This window comes from Meles meles, chromosome 1 (assembly GCF_922984935.1).
Source record: "Meles meles chromosome 1, mMelMel3.1 paternal haplotype, whole genome shotgun sequence".
NCBI lineage: Eukaryota > Metazoa > Chordata > Mammalia > Carnivora > Mustelidae > Meles > Meles meles.
Genome location: NC_060066.1, coordinates 91,635,875 through 91,652,815, shown reverse-complemented (window position 1 = coordinate 91,652,815; position 16,941 = coordinate 91,635,875). Strand labels below are relative to the sequence as shown.

At 41.1% G+C, this 16,941-nt stretch overlaps 1 protein-coding gene across 4 annotated transcripts in view; it reads right to left on the bottom strand.

Moving 5' to 3' along the window:
* ASPH (aspartate beta-hydroxylase) overlaps positions 1 to 16,941 on the bottom strand; it is a 222,553-nt gene that overhangs the window by 15,905 nt on the left and 189,707 nt on the right. For all 4 annotated transcript variants that reach the window (XM_045998610.1, XM_045998609.1, XM_045998611.1 and 1 more), the window contains one exon: positions 4,215 to 4,350. In XM_045998610.1, the coding sequence (XP_045854566.1) occupies positions 4,215 to 4,350 (136 nt within the window). The remainder of the gene's footprint in view (positions 1 to 4,214; positions 4,351 to 16,941) is intronic.

Below are 16,941 nucleotides of genomic sequence, written 5' to 3'. Positions count from 1 at the left end.
CCATCGGTTAAGTGTCTGCCTTCAGCTCAGGTCATGATCCTGGGGTCCTGGCACTAAGCTTTGTGTAGGGTTCCCTGTGGGGAATCTGCTTCTCCCTCTGCCCCTCCCCCCACTAATGCTCACCTGTTCTCTCTCTCAAAACTGAATTTAAAAAAATCTTGAAAAGAAAATAACCCAAGACGTTAAAAATCTGAACTATTTCTTAAAAAGTGTATTTACAAGGAAATGAGTATCCAATTGATTCTTCCAAATCTGCGTTGACAGAACTTCTAGGGCCATCTTGCCCAAGAACCAAAGTCGATCACTTCTCGGAAGTTATTTTAAACTTGGTGAGAAAAAATAAAACTACCATAAAACCACCCTGAATTCAGCTGCCGGACAGTTTCCTCCTCCGTTCCTCGCAGCTGCTTTCTACTCCATGATGTGACAGAACGGTAAATGACGCTTCAAAGCGCAGGTCTGGGAGACCAGCAATCCCGGGGTGGAGGCCTGGCTGCACCACTTGGTAGCTATGTGATGCGAACGTGTCTGTGAGTCTCTATGCCTCAGATCCTCATCCAAAGAAGGATAATGAAATTAGGGCCTTGAGTAGGGGGTTGTTATTGGGATCGGTGAGTACTCTCAAGAGATTTGACAATTATCCTGTAGGTGATAACGGTACTACTTTTTTATTACAAAATAATCCTATGTTATATAATAATAACAGTGATGGAGGGGTGGTAGTCTTAAGTCATGGGTACTTAAGTCGTGGTTATGAACATGGACTCTGGGTCCACTTTGGCTGGGATTCCTGCTGTGCCACTAATTGTGTGACCTCTCTGTGCCTCGGTTCCTCTTCTCTGAAATACAACAGGAATCACACCTCCGTCACCAGGTGTTGTAGGCATCAGATGAGTCCTTTTAAGTATGTCAAGTGGTTCCTGGCTCACAGTGAGCACCACGGAACTGTTGTTGCATTCCATTTTTTTTTTTTTTAATAGTTTGTTTATTTATTTGAGAGAGAGAGTGAGAGAGAAAGCAGAGGCAGGAGAGAGGCAGAGAGAGAAGCAGACTCTCTGCTGAGCAGGGAGCCTGACTCGGGACTCGATCCCAGGACCCTGAGATCATGACCTGACCTGAAGGTAGATGCTTAACTGACTGAGCCACCCAGGTGCCCATGAAGTTCTTGGGTTATATCTTTTTTAGTTTCGAGGCTCTGCTGGGATAACAGGTTCATCCTGCATGACAATTCTGATCAACTGACAGTGGCCACCTAGAACACAGTTGAGAAGGATTCAGAGGTCCAGTCTGAGCTCATCCAGAAAGGCTACTGAGACTGGTCAGCACTGTCCCCTCTGGAGCTGGAAGAAAGAATGACTGCATATGTATGGCATATTGGCTAATGAGATATTTTAGTGTTCACTGTTGGTGATAATTAATAAATGAGCAAAATAGATATTCTATAACATTCACTTAGTAATCTGAAAATGTATTTGTAGGGGAAAACCATAATTTACGTTTGTGGGTTCCTTTTCCTCCAACCCCCCAAAAGTTGACCATTTAAAAAGGAATAAATAATCTTCAGTCCTGATTATGCGACCAGGAGACCCACTATGATTCCCACTACCATTTGGAGAAAAATGAAACCTCTAGCCACAGCTTTAAGACCTTTAGCTCTCCAGCAGCGTCCTTTCCTAACTAGAACAAGACAATCTCTTTTAGTCTTAACTAAATCAGATATTCATCAGCCTCTATATCTGGACCTGAACTCTTAGCATGAGTAAGAAATGCCATGCTCCTCTCTTCCTCACTCTTCCCCAACCCCTCCTGCCACAGGATTCTCTCCAGCTTCTGAGCCAAGCACCTGAGAGAACATCTGCCATCAGGGACCCCATCCTGCTTCTACACAAGCTATGGTACCAGTGGTATTCAAAATTCTTTAAACTGGGGCGCCTGGGTGGCTCAGTGGGTTAAAGCCTCTGCCTTCGGCTCAGGTCATGATCCCAGAGTCCTGGGATCGAGCCCCGCATCGGGCTCTCTGCTCAGCAGGGAGCCTGCTTCCTCCTCTCTCTCTCTGCCTACTTGTAATTTCTGTCTTTCAAATAAATGAATAAAATCTTTAAAAAAAAATTCTTTAAACTATGAATTTGCTTCTGAAAGACATTACTGGAGTCCTCCCAGATGCCTGGAACCACCACCAGAAGGCCACGAAGAACCTTAATGAAACTTCGTAAAAGAGAAAATATGTGTCATATTCTCTTATGACAAAAAAATCAATTTCTATTTAATTAACTGTAACTAATTAGAAAACAACAAGCTTGTTTTAGCCCTCACCCAAAATGCACATACAGCTCAATCATTTTGAGTCAAAATGGAAATCAAGACAGAAATGCAGTCATTTTCTGGAAATAATACAAGTGAAAATATCACACATTACAGCTTCAGGAATATATTTTGCCACAACTAAAACATTTTTTAAAAGATGCAAAAATTGCAAGTCAAAATGTGGCCTTCAACCAAATCTTGTCTCCATTATTTATTTTCTCGCTTGCTTAATACTTTTATCTGCCCTAAAATGCTTTGCAGATTTCAACTTTATCAAAGCACCTGCTGTTAGCAGAGACTGGTTCTGGAAATTACTGCCAGGATGCCTGCTTTTCTGCAGCCTTGTTCTAGGAAGCGTGAGGATGTTAATGAAACTGAGGCATCAGATGAACTCCTGAATGAATGCTTGAGGCCAAGAGAACTCATACATTCTAGTGAGACTCCAACAGATAAAATCAGCATACTATTCACCTATCGACCTTGTGGCTCCCTTAAAAAAAAAAATCTTGTTGGCAAAAACCCGACAGTCACGAAAAATCACGTGCTGTCTCTGCTGATGGACGCATCCTTGGAAGTATTACTGAAGTAGCTCTTCTTTTACGAGTAAACCATTCGGAAAGCATAAGTGAGATAAACAACTGCTTATTTGTTCTTTAATGGAAACCCACTGCTTGGTCTCCCAGTGTACTCGGTGCAGCTGAGTGTGTACCACACAAACTGAGTGGTCTTCAAAATGGATTTATTTTTGGATAGCTATTGTTAACCCAGGATGACGAGATTTTCCAGGAAGAGAATTAGGAAAAGCCTTAAAGCCAAAATTCAATGCTCCTCATTTTTTTTTTAAAGATTTTATTTATTTATTTGACAGACAGAGATCACAAGTAGGCAGAGAGGCAGGCAGAGAGAGAGGAGGAAGCAGGCTCCCTGCGGAGCAGAGAGCCTGATGTGGGGCTCGATCCCAGGATCCTGGGATCATGACCTGAGCTGAAGGCAGAGGCTTTAACCCACTGAGCCACCCAGGTGCCCCTCAATGCTCCTCATTTTCAGGATAAATTGACGTATTAACTCATTGAACATACACATAATGGGGCCCCATGTATGTGCCGGAGACTGGCTTCAGCCCAAGGGATGTTAGGTTGAATGTGTAGCACTTCCTATTTTTTTTTTTAAGATTTTATTTATTTATTTGAGAGAGAGAGAGAGAAACATGAGAGCAGAGAGGGTCAGAAGGAGAAGCAGACTCCCCATGGAGTTGGGAGCCTGAGGCGGGACTCGATCCCAGGACTCCGGAACCATGACCTGAGCTGAAGGCAGTTGCCTAACCAACTGAGCCACCCAGGTGCCCTAGCACTTCCTATTCTTGAAGAGCACAGACACTAATTATCATTGCCTGTTACTCTGGTCTTTTATCATCTCCAACCCATCGAGATCCCATTTTGGCATGCAACGTCGTCTCCACGCCATGGAGCAAATGAGGCTCTGGGGAGGTCCTTTCTAATATAGTAATTAGCACATGGTGGACTTTTCGGTTAAGCCTACATAGTAGGGTCACTCTTTGTAACTTTGTAATGCCCGTTAAATGTAACGGGAAAGACCAGGAAAATCAGAGCATTATATTCAGAGTATTATATATATTTATTTCAGAGTATTATATATATTTATCCAAATACACATGTGAGCATAGCTACATACACACACACATAGATTTACATGTGAACACAGGCACACACAAATAAGTGTTCCCATGTAGTTTTAAGAAACAATGATGGATTTCGATAATATATATATATTTTGGGGCCGTTTTATTTAAGTTGGGGAATTCCAGCTCTGGGAAGTATCCTGAGAAGACTCAAGCCTTCTTCCCATCAGGTTATTGGCTGCAGAGAACAATCTAGAAGTCAGGAGCTCACCTTGTTGCCACAGCGTAAACTGGCTCCAGTCGCCCTTCTCCCTCAGGTTTTCATCTTCAGGCAGGAAGAGGCCCTTGGCTTTATCCATCACTGCAAGGCCTTCATCACGGATTAACTTCCAGTTTCTTTCTAAGGACTAAAGGGAAGATTCCAGTTTTACTGGACTGAAAATATGCCTGGTAGTCATTAGGATGACTCTCAGCTTTTTGTTTGATTAACAAAGTAATGAAATCTGTGCTCTCATCGAGGTTGCTTAATTTCTATTTCCTCTGGGACTTCTTGTCAAGGGTTTAAAAACGCCCTATTATTATTTTTGAGAACTCAATGTCTTTGCAGGATGAAAATGCCAATAATTCCTCAGGGAATAATCCCCTCCAAAAATTACTTTAACATTTGCCTAAAGGTTGTTGTTGTGTTTTTGTTTTTGTTTTAAAAGATCACAAGTGAACAAGAGTGTTGCTCCTGTTGGCCCTGTTATATCAGAATGTTATAGAATGTTCCATGAGACCACCCAGCACGGAAAGAATACACATCAGGGACTTCATTTCATCCTTCAACAGAGGTCCTCGTGAAGATGCCATTCAACATGGTAAACTGTAATTACATTTCAAAGGCATTGGGAAAGTGTCACCAGAACATGTGATGAATTACAAAGTGAACAGCACAGCAAAGCAAAGCAAATAAATGCCCTGATGTTGAGAATTCAGCCAAACAAAAACATTCCTGACTTCTCCTTTACCAAGGTGCATTAGCTCCTGTCAGAAAGTGGGTTAGAGAGCTGCAGAGCCTTGGAGCAGCCAGGCAGAGGCTGGTAGATGTGTGGAAAGAGTCTTCTGGAGCTCTCCGTCCAGGTCAGCCTTGCCCCCACACTGTGATGCCGATGAGGGTGGGAGCGGAGGAGAAAGCAGGCCTGGGTGAGCCTGTGGAGTGGCAAACTGAGAGGAACTACTCTGAGGGAAAAAGAACAAAACTGCTTTCCTACTGTATGCTGAGGATCCTTGTACAGATAAACTGGGATTTTGAAATGTTAATAATGGCAAACATTTCTGTGTTAAATGAGAGGGGGACGGAGTAGTTGAGTAAACGGGTACATGGATAGGGAGGTGGGTTATACCTGATTTCAAGAGTCAGAGCTCGAGAGCAGGGCACTAGAATGAGTGAGTTACAAACAAGAAAGATTCTGACACACAAAAAGTGAAAACAACAATTAGTGCTCCCTGTAAGTGGATTAAGGTGCTGTGTACAACATGGCTCTCTATCTTTTGAATTAATCCAGGGAAACTGGTTGACCTGTTATTGGATAGGGCAAAGCAGGAGACAAAGTGTGTTAAGGTGTTTTGTTTTGTTTGTTTGTTTTACCAGCCCATGCTCTATGAATTCGCGATTCCATGTAGGAAAGTGATAAGGAGCCAGGAGAGCTCTGAGAGACAGATGCCCTCAGAGATTTGTGTGAAAACATGGTGCCAACTTCAGCTCAGCCCAAGGAACGTTTTTTACATTAGTTTTATTAAGATATTCTAGGGCCAGACACAGATTTTTAAGATTAGATACTGATTTTCTACTTCTTCTTTCCCCCTTCATTTTTTTGAGCCTACTGGTTTATTTCCTTTTTAAACGTCAGCTTCATTGAGGCGTAACTGACAAAATTGTAAAGCGTGCATCATGGTGATTTGATATGCATATGCATTGTGAAAGGATTTCCCCCATCTGGTTCATTAACACATCCGTCACCTCAAAAATTTATCTTTCATTTTTTCATTTTTAAATTTTTCTGTTGAGAACATTTAAGTTCTACTTTCTTAGCATATTTTAACTATACAATACACCGTTATCAACTATAGTTACCATGTTAAACCTTCAATTCGCAGACTTTATTCATTCTATGGATGAAAGTTTGTACCGTTTACCAACCTCTCCCTGTTTCTTTTACTCCCACACCCTACCCCAACCCTGGCAACCACTCTTCTACTCTCTGTTTCTATGAGTTTGCCTTTTTTTTTTTTTTTTAAATTCAGATTCCATGTGTAAGTGATACCATACAGCATTTGTCTTTCTGTGTCTGGCTTATCTCACTTAGCACAATACCCGCAAGGTCCACCATGTCATTGCAAATGGCAGGATTTCCTTCTTTCTCCGCTGAATCATATTTCTGTGTGTGTGTGTGTGTGTGTGTGTGTGTGTGTGTATTTATGTGTATATATACCATATCTTCTTTATCCATCCATCCACTGATGGACACTTTGGTTGTTTCTATGTCTTTTTGTGGATAATTGTACTACGAACATGAGAATGCAGATACCTCTTCAATATCTCATTTTCATTGTCTTTGGATATCCACCCAGAAGTGGGATTGCTGGGTCATGTGGTGGTTCTATTTTTAATTTTTTGAGGAAACTCCACGTTTTCCACAGTGGCTACAACAATGTATGGGTCTGACACTGCTATTTCTGTGAGACCCACATATTGATTCGTGTCAAAAGCCACGGCTGCTGCTACCATCACCCTGATTTATGCTAGTGCTGGTCATCAGTAATTTCAATGTTACTTCATCCCAAGTAGGTAATTTATACAGAGCAAGTCAAAGACAGAATTCCAATAAAAAGATACTCAAAAGCCTTCACTTTGGCTGGCCCCCGAGTGACAAAATATAATGGCTTTTTTCAAGAATCCCAAGATTATGAAAAAGAAAAAAAAATGCAACCCACATATTCACATCTTCTCAAATGTACCTAAATCACCAACACTCCTTGTGGCTATTGTAATTTGTTCGAGTTGATAGATAAATCTGTTAGATTCTTGTTAAGTTGTCACACAGATGAGGGGAGAATTACCTTTCTAACACATGAAATTACTTTTCAAATGAGGTTACTGGAGCCTTACACAGCAGGCTCTTCCCTTCATCCCTCCTGGTATTCTACAAGTTTCTTTCATTTCTTTCGAGAGCTGATGTTAGGAGCATCTTTGCAAAGAGTTGATCTTTTGTTAGGAAAACAGGGCAGAAAGCCCTAAGGAAAATGTTATAGTGATTGCATCACTAAATAAAAATTTTAAAATTTGTCTTCGGAGCAGGTTTTTACCAGAGTAATGAGTGCACTTTGGATTTGTTTTTGTTTTGTTTTGTTTGTTTGTTTGTTTTCAACTTTGGAAAGATTCACCATGGTCTCTTTTATGGGTATCAGGGAGAAATCTAGGATGGGATCTGGGAATTTTATTTTTAAGCATAAACTAAGGAACCATATTGTATAAAATTCACATGATTAGAGGAGATTAAACACCAAACCTAATTACACAGGATGTGTGTGTGTGTTTGAGAGACACAGAGAGAGAGGGAGGGAGAAGAAAGGGCTGGAGGGAGGAAGGGAATGGATATGCATCCTTTCTACAGTGATATCACTCAGATGTCTGGGATGGCAAAAAAAATTCCAACTTTTAGTAAATTCCAACAGGAGCTTTGAAGGCTCACAAAAGAGGCCATGCTTACATTTTGAAAGGTGTCTTCTAAAATAGTACTTCTTTGACCCTAACTACACCCATTTTATAAAACTGAAAAAAGAAACTGATAGGGTTGGTATTTGAGTTGATTGCCAGAAGACGACAGCTTCTAATTGACATTTCTCCTTGTGGAAGCATGGATCTGAGAGCACAGAGACTTGATTGCTTTTACAGGGCCACATGGCTTTGTAAACTCACCCCGAGCACTTGTCTTTTGTTGAACCTCAGCTGTATCTGGCACTCTAGTCATCTCTAAGTGGAGTTCCCAGCTTCCAGCTTCATTAATCCCACAACACACCATAGTTCTCTTTACTCCAGAACCCCCAACCAGTTGACAAGGTCCTCACCTCCCAGAAACTCTCCTCATCCACTTGGATGATATACTTTTCTCTTCAACATCAAATTAGATTAAGTCTATTTTTTTTTTTTCTCCAAAAACTTATTTCTTGCAGAAAGTCTTGAGGGGAGCAAAACTGTAGCCAAACTATTTCTTATAGTTATACAGTTAAATTTCCCTTTCTGTTTTTACTCAATTAAAAGTACATATTTTTAAAAGTCAACTAATACTGCAGGTCTTATAATAAAAGCAGTATGGTCTCTCACTCAATTCTTCCCCCATCCTGAGTCCAACTCCAGCTGATTGCTTTAAACATCTCTTCTGCATTTACCTGCTTCTTACTAAATACTATGTTTTGGGGCGCCTGGGTGGCTCAGATGGTTAAGTGTCTGCCTTCAGCTCCGGTCATGATCTCCAGGTCCCGGGGTTGAGGTCCACATCAGGCTCCCCGCTCAGTGGGAAGCCTGCTTCTCCCTCTCCCTCTGCTTCCCCCCCATGTTGTGCTCTCTCCGTCTCTCTCACAAGTGAAAAACATCTTAAAAAAAATAAATACTATGTTTATACACCACTATTTCTTGATTTATCCCATTCTAGACATTATCACTCATCTTTCTCTTAGAGACTATAACACGTTGACAATTTGTTGTCTTCTTTTCCCTCTTCTCAATCTTGCTACAGTTAAATTCACAAATCTTTCATCTATCTGATCAAATTTGCATTCAGGTTTTATATGACAATGAGTTATTCACACTCGAGTCCTCCTATGATGAGGACCCTTCATGCTACATATCTGCCCCCTTTTCTTTGGCTTCATTTTCTAATGCACTTACCACTGTTTGTTCTTTACAGCACTGGAAGGGTGATACAAAATCTCTTGACACTATTCTACCCCTTGCCAAAAACATCAGATTAGCCACTACTTTCTTTCTCTCTTTTTTTCTGAAGATAATCCTGCAGTGGCCACCTGCCTTGCTTTGATCTGGACTGCCACTGTCTGGGCATGCTGGGCAAGCCTCATCAGGGAACTGCCCTTGACTTTTGCGCTATAGTGGTCTTCCTAATTACTGCATTCTAGTTGCTCCCAAGAAAGGACACAGCACGGGTAACACTAAATTTCTGAAAACAGTTGAAGCTATACTTAGAGCTGATTGAAGGCTTGCCTGTTTACAGAATTCTAGGTAGGAAATACTTTCTTCTAAGAATTTTGAAAACAATGCCACACTGTGTTGGAACTTTTAGTGCTGCTGTTGGGAGATCCTCTTTTGCGGGGGGGTTGTCCCTCAGAAAACTTTATAGAAGTCAGTACAGTGTAGTGGGTATGGAGTTAGACTGCCCGGTTTGGGAATCTGACTCCCACTTACTAGCTATGCGATACTGGGGGATTCACTTACCACTGTGACTTAATGTTCCTCATTTATAAAGACGGTGAAATACTACAACTTTTCTCAAGAGTCTCTAAGATTAAATGTGCTAAAAAAGAAAAAAAGTACTTCTGCTATGTGTAAGTACAGCTGTGATGATAATGATGAGGATTTTATTTTATTTTTATTTTTTTAGATTTTATTTATTTATTTGACAGATAGAAATCACAAGTAGGCAGAGAGGCAGGCATAGAGAGAGAGAGAGAGGAGGAAGCAGGCTCCCTGCCAAGCAGAGAGCCCGATGTGGGGCTCGATCCCAGGACCCTGGGATCATGACCTGAGCGAAAGGCAGAGGCTTTAACCCACTGAGCCACCCAGGCTCCCCAATAATGATGAGTATTTTAAAATCTTCTCTTTGTTTCTGGCTTCCTGAAATTTCCTGAAACTGTATCTTAGTCTAAGTGCTGGTCACTTACGGGTCCCTTCAATATGGAAACTCACAATTTTTCAACTGGAGACTATCCGGTCTTATTTCTTTAATAATTTCTTCTCCATTCTGTCCCTGTTCTTTCTGGAACTTCCTTCATTTTTATGTTGAACACGTTACACTGAGCCTCTAGTTTTCCTAACTTCTCTATTTTCAATCTTTTTTGGTTTTCCCTTCTGGCTGGTTTTCTTGACTTAGCTTCTGATACTGCTATGAAACTCTTTACTTTTGCAGAACCTGTTTAGCACATTTCTGACAGAGCCCTAGTTGAGTCTCTCTTTCTTTCCACAGTATCCTTCCTATTCTTTTCTCACGGCTACACTATCTTCTCTTCCTGCTCTCAGCATCTTACAGATATTATTTCTGTTGGCATTTGCTCCCCGGATCTTCGGCTTTTCCCCTGAGCTCTACTGCACTCTTTGTTTGTCTTGTTCTTTATCTTCTTTTGTGTTGAGGGGTCTCTCCCATGTTAGGCGACCCTCAGCTGGGAGTCCTATAGGACTGAGACAGTGACCAGGAGCTGCATGGAAGGGGAGGGCGTGTGGTTGACAGGCCTTCCTGTTGGGCGTGTTATCAAGCCAGTTTTCTCACAGGGTGTCTGAAATGTCGGGTGGGGAACAGTGTCTTCTTTAAGCCCATACGGTTGCTGCGGTGGTGGGTGCCTTAAATCCCTTCCCTTTGGAAGCCCCTCTGTAATCACTTCCTTCAATTTCAGCTTTCTTGGAACGACCAAGTCAGATCCTTCTTTCTTTGCTTTTCAAAAGACAAACAAAAAACACATTGGTGTTGTTCATCTGTTCTTGCTTCCCTCTGTTTGTTTTTTTTTTTTTTTTTTCTGGCAGGTTTATATTTTTATTGTTATTTAAGCGAGGTTTTTCTTTTCTACTGTCATTTTTTCTCCCTTTTTTTGGGTCCTTCTGTTATCATTTACGTGAGGTTTCATGTGGGAGGTATTAAATGTATTGCTTGGTCCTGCTTAATCCTTCTCCCCCTGTATTTTCTATACATCTCAAATAGGTCATTATTATTTATTTCCCTTCTTTTCTCATAGAGTAGAAGGACCTTCTAGTAAAACTGAGAAAACAAAATCCCACAAGCCTGCAAAATCTCATAGTAATCCCTGGAATCCGTCTTCAAAACCTCACCAAACTCAAACTGATGCCATTTCACGTGACAGAGACAGGTTGTAGAGAGAAGAAAACACTTCTCACCACGGCATTTCACATTTTCGATCAAACTCTGCTACACCATATATTCATATATTGTCACCCTGGTTTCTTTTCACTTGGCCCCCACGTTTCCCTTGCATCATTTGGTTGGTATGCCCCCACTTCTGCGATGTGGTCAGATGATAACAAAACTGATTATGATGCGAGAAGCCTCACATAAGATCACCTTTAATTTTGTCCTAATCAGGCAACATTCATCCATCTGAGCTTTGAATATTTTCGCCTATGTATGAAAATTGAACTGTTCAAAGAAATGTTTTGGCTAAGGCAGTAAGTAAAGATGGCAAATTGCTAAGTAAGGGGAGTTTCTTCACTAACCGTATTAGTTTGTAGAGGTCGCCATAACATATAAATTCACAGACTGGGTGACTTAGATTGAAATCTATGCTCTCACAGTTCTGGAGGCTGAAGTCCAAGATCAAGGTGTTGGCAAGTTTGGTATCTTTCGAACTCTCTCCCTGGCTTGCAGATTTCTAGCTATGTCCTCACGTGGTCTTTCCTCTGTGTGCACACGTGTGTCCAAATTTCCCTTTCTTATAAGGACACTACTCATATTGGATTAGGGCCCGCCCCAATGACCTCATTTTAACTTAACTACCTCTTCAAATGACCCTATCTCTAAATATAGTCACATTCTGAGGAACGGGGGGGGGGGGGGTTAGGGCTTCAAAATGTGAATTTTGGGGGGCACAATCAACACACAACACATGTGCACATTCAAGTGAGAACGAGCTCCAGCTAACAGGGCAAGCAGCAGATGGAAGGGGATCAGGAATAAATTCACAATAACATGGAAAATAGTACATTTATAGGAACAAAATAAAACACGGTCATGTAAAAAGGGCAAGAAGAGCTACGTGGACAAAACATAATACAAGAACTCCTAGAGCTCCGATTAACATTCACTAGATTAGGTAAGCAACTGTGTATGATTAGCTGTTAAGAAAAAGGGAAGGGAGAAAACACAGATATTGACAATTGAGAAGTCCCAGAGATGTATATGTACTTTGCAAGGTTCTAACTCTAAATTCAGAGAAGGCATGTGGTCAAAGACGATTTTAGGCAAAGTCTGTACGTTAAAACTGGAGTTAGGGGAGGAGTCAAGATGGCGGAGAAGTAGCAGGCTGAGACTACATCAGGTAGCAGGAGATCAGCTCGATAGCTTATCTATACATTGCAAACACCTACAAATCCAATGGGAGATCGAAGAGAAGAAGAACAGCAACTTTAGAAACAGAAAATCAACCACTTTCTGAAAGGTAGGACTGGTGGAGAAGTGAGTCTAAAACGACGGGAAGATAGACCGCGGGGGGAGGGGCCGGCTCCCGGCAAGTGGCGGAGCAACGGAGCACAAAATCAGGACTTTTAAAAGTCTGTTCCACTGAGGGACATTGCTCCAGAGGCTAAACTGGGGTGAAGCCCACGCGGGGTAAGCGTGGCCCCAGATCCCGCAGGGTCACAGAAGGATCGGGGGTGTCAGAGTGTCGCAGAGCTCGCAGGTATTAGAACGGAGAAGCCGGCTGCAGAGACAGAGCCGAGGACTGAACTCTCAGCTCGGTGTTACCTTGAACTGGTCGCGGGCTGGGTGAGCTCGGAGCGCGGCTAGAGGCTGGGGATACGGGAGTGATTGGGTGCTGTCCTCTGGGGGCGCACTGAGGAGTGGGGCCCCAGGCTCTGGCTCCTCCAGGCCGGAGACTAGGAGGCCGCCATTTTCATTCCCATCCTCCAGAACTCTACGGAAAGCATTCAGGGAACAGAAGCTCCCAAAAGCGAACCCGAGCCGATTACTTAGTCCGGCCGCCCATAAGGGCGGTGCAATCCCGCCTCGGGCAAAACACTTGAGAGTCACTACAGCAGGCCCCTCCCCCAGAAGATCAACAAAATATCCAGCCAGGACGAAGTTCATCTATCAAGGAAAGTAGGTTCAATTCCTAAGACAGCAGAGCAATTCCAGAGGAGGAGAAAGCAAAGCACGGAACTCATGGCTTTCTCCCCATGATTCTTTAGTCTTGCAGCTACTTCAATTTTTTCTTTCTTTTTTCATTTTTTTTTCTTTTTTCTTTTTTCTTCTTCTGCTAAATTTTTAAAAACTTTTACCCTTTTCTTTTTTAACATTTTTTGACTAGTTTATCTAAATATATATATTTTTTCTTTCTTTTTTATATTTTTTCTTTGTTTTATTTTTTAAATTTTTTTCTTTTTTTTTCCTGAACCTCTTTTTATCCCCTTTCTCCCCCCCACAATTTGGGGTCTCTTCTCATTTGGTTACAGCGCCTTTTTCTGGGGTCTTTGCCACCCTTTTAGTATTTTATTTGCTCCTTCATATCCTCTTATCTGGACAAAATGACAAGGTGGAAAAAATCACCACAAACAAAAGAACAAGAGACAGTACCAAAGGCTAGGGACCTAATCAACACAGACATTGGTAATATGTCAGATCAAGAGTTCAGAATGACGATTCTGAACATTCTAGCCGGGCTCGAAAAAGGCATGGAAGATATTAGAGAAACCCTCTCTGGAGATTTTAAAGCCCTTTCTGGAGAAATTAAAGAACTAAAATCTAACCAAGTTGAAATCAAAAAAGCTATTAATGAGGTGCAATCAAAAATGGAGGCTCTCACTGCTAGGATAAATGAGGCAGAAGAAAGAATTAGTGATATAGAAGACCAAATGACAGAGAATAAAGAAGCCAAACAAAAGAGGGACAAACAGCTACTGGACCATGAGGGGAGAATTCGAGAGATAAGTGACACCATAAGACGAAACAACATTAGAATAATTGGGATTCCAGAAGAAGAAGAAACAGAGAGGGGAGCAGAAGGTCTATTGGAGAGAATTATTGGAGAGAATTTCCCTAATATGGCAAAGGGAACAAGCATCAAAATCCAGGAGATGCAGAGAACCCCCCTCAAAGTCAACAAGAATAGGTCCACACCCCGTCACCTAATAGTAAAATTTACAAGTCTTAGTGACAAAGAGAAAATCCTGAAAGCAGCCCGAGAAAAGAAGTCTGTAACATACAATGGTAAAAATATTAGATTGGCAGCGGACTTATCCACAGAGACCTGGCAGGCCAGGAAGAGCTGGCATGATATATTCAGAGCACTAAACGAGAAACACATGCAGCCAAGAATACTCTATCCAGCTAGGCTATCATTGAAAATAGAAGGAGAGATCAAAAGCTTCCAGGACAAACAAAAACGGAAAGAATTCGCAAACACCAAACCAGCTCTACAGGAAATATTGAAAGGGGTCCTCTAAGCAAAGAGAGAGCCTAAAAGTAGTAGATCAGAAAGGTACAGAGACAATATACAGTAACAGTCACCTTACAGACTAATAATGGCACTAAATTCATATCTCTCAATAGTTACCCTGAATGTTAATGGGCTAAATGCCCCAATCAAAAGACAGGGTATCAGAATGGATAAAAAAACAAAACCCATCAGTATGTTGCCTACAAGAAACTCATTTTAGACGCGAAGACACCTCCAGATTTAAAGTGAGGGGGTGGAAAACAATTTACCACGCTAATGGGCATCAGAAGAAAGCTGGGGTGGCAATCCTTATATCAGATCAATTAGATTTCAAGCCAAAGACTATAATAAGAGATGAGGAAGGACACTATATCCTACTCAAAGGGTCTGTCCAACAAGAAGATCTAACAATTTTAAATATCTATGCCCCTAACGTGGGAGCAGCCAACTATATCAACCAATTAATAACAAAATCAAAGAAACACATCAATAATAATACAATAATAGTAGGGGACTTTAACACTCCCCTCACTGAAATGGACAGATCATCCAAGCAAAAGATCAACAAGGAAATAAAGGCCTTAAATGACACACTGGACCAGATGGACATCACAGATATATTCAGAACATTTCATCCCAAAGCAACAGAATACACATTCTTCTCTAGTGCACATGGAACCTTCTCCAGAATAGATCACATCCTGGGTTACAAATCAGGTCTCAATCGGTATCAAAAGATTAGGATCATTCCCTGCATATTTTCAGACCACAATGCTCTGAAGCTAGAACTCAATCACAAGAGGAAAGCTGGAAAGAACCCAAATACATGGAGACTAAACAGCATCCTTCTAAAGAATGAATGGGTCAACCAGGAAATTAAAGAAGAATTGAAAAAAATCATGGAAACAAATGATAATGAAAACACAACAGTTCAAAATCTGTGGGACACAGCAAAGGCAGTCCTGAGAGGAAAATATATAGCGGTACAAGCCTTTCTCAAGAAACAAGAAAGGTTTCAAGTACACAACCTAACCCTACACGTAAAGGAGCTGGAGAAAGAACAAGAAAGAAACCCTAAACCCAGCAGGAGAAGAGAAATCATAAAGATCAGAGCAGAAATCAATGAAATAGAAACCAAAAAAACAACAGAAAAAATCAATGAAACTAGGAGCTGGTTCTTTGAAAGAATCAATAAGATTGATAAACCCCTGGCCAGACTCATCAAAAAGAAAAGAGAAAGGACCCAAATCAATAAAATCATGAATGAAAGAGGAGAGATCACAACTAACACCAAAGAAATACAGACAATTATAAGAACATACTATGAGCAACTCTACGCCAACAAATTGGACAATCTGGAAGAAATGGATGCATTCCTAGAGACATATAAACTACCACAACTGAACCAGGAAGAAATAGAAAACCTGAACAGGCCCATAACCAGTAAGGAGATTGAAACAGTCATCAAAAATCTCCAAACAAACAAAAGCCCAGGGCCAGACGGCTTCCCAGGGAATTCTACCAAACATTTAAAGAAGAACTAATTCCTATTCTCCTGAAACTGTTCCAAAAAATAGAAATGGAAGGAAAACTTCCAAACTCATTTTATGAGGCCAGCATCACCTTGATCCCAAAACCAGACAAGGATCCCACCAAAAAAGAGAACTACAGACCAATATCCTTGATGAACACAGATGCAAAAATTCTCGCCAAAATACTAGCCAATAGGATTCAACAGTACATTAAAAGGATTATTCACCACGATCAAGTGGGATTTATTCCAGGGCTGCAGGGTTGGTTCAACATCTGCAAATCAATCAATGTGATACAACACATTAATAAAAGAAAGAACAAGAACCATATGATACTCTCAATAGATGCTGAAAAAGCATTTGACAAAGTACAGCATCCCTTCCTGATCAAAACTCTTCCAAGTGTAGGGATAGAGGGCACATACCTCAATATTATCAAAGCCATCTATGAAAAACCCACCGCAAATATCATTCTCAATGGAGAAAAACTGAAAGCTTTTCCGCTAAGGTCAGGAACACGGCAGGGATGTCCATTATCACCACTGCTATTCAACATAGTACTAGAAGTCCTAGCCTCAGCAATCAGACAACAAAAAGAAATTAAAGGCATCCAAATTGGTAAAGAAGAAGTCAAACTATCACTCTTCGCAGATGATATGATACTATATGTGGAAAACCCAAAAGACTCCACTCCAAAACTGCTAGAACTTGTACAGGAATTCAGTCAAGTGTCAGGATATAAAATCAATGCACAGAAATCAGTTGCATTTCTGTACACCAACAACAAGACAGAAGAAAGAGAAATTAAGGAGTCAATCCCATTTACAATTGCACCCAAAACTATAAGATACCTAGGAATAAACCTAACCAAAGAGGCTAAGAATCTATACACAGAAAATTATAAAGTACTCATGAAAGAAATTGAGGAAGACACAAAGAAATGGAAAAATGTTCCACGCTCCTGGATTGGAAGAATAAATATTGTGAAAATGTCCATGCTACCTAAAGCAATCTACACATTTAATGCAATCCCTA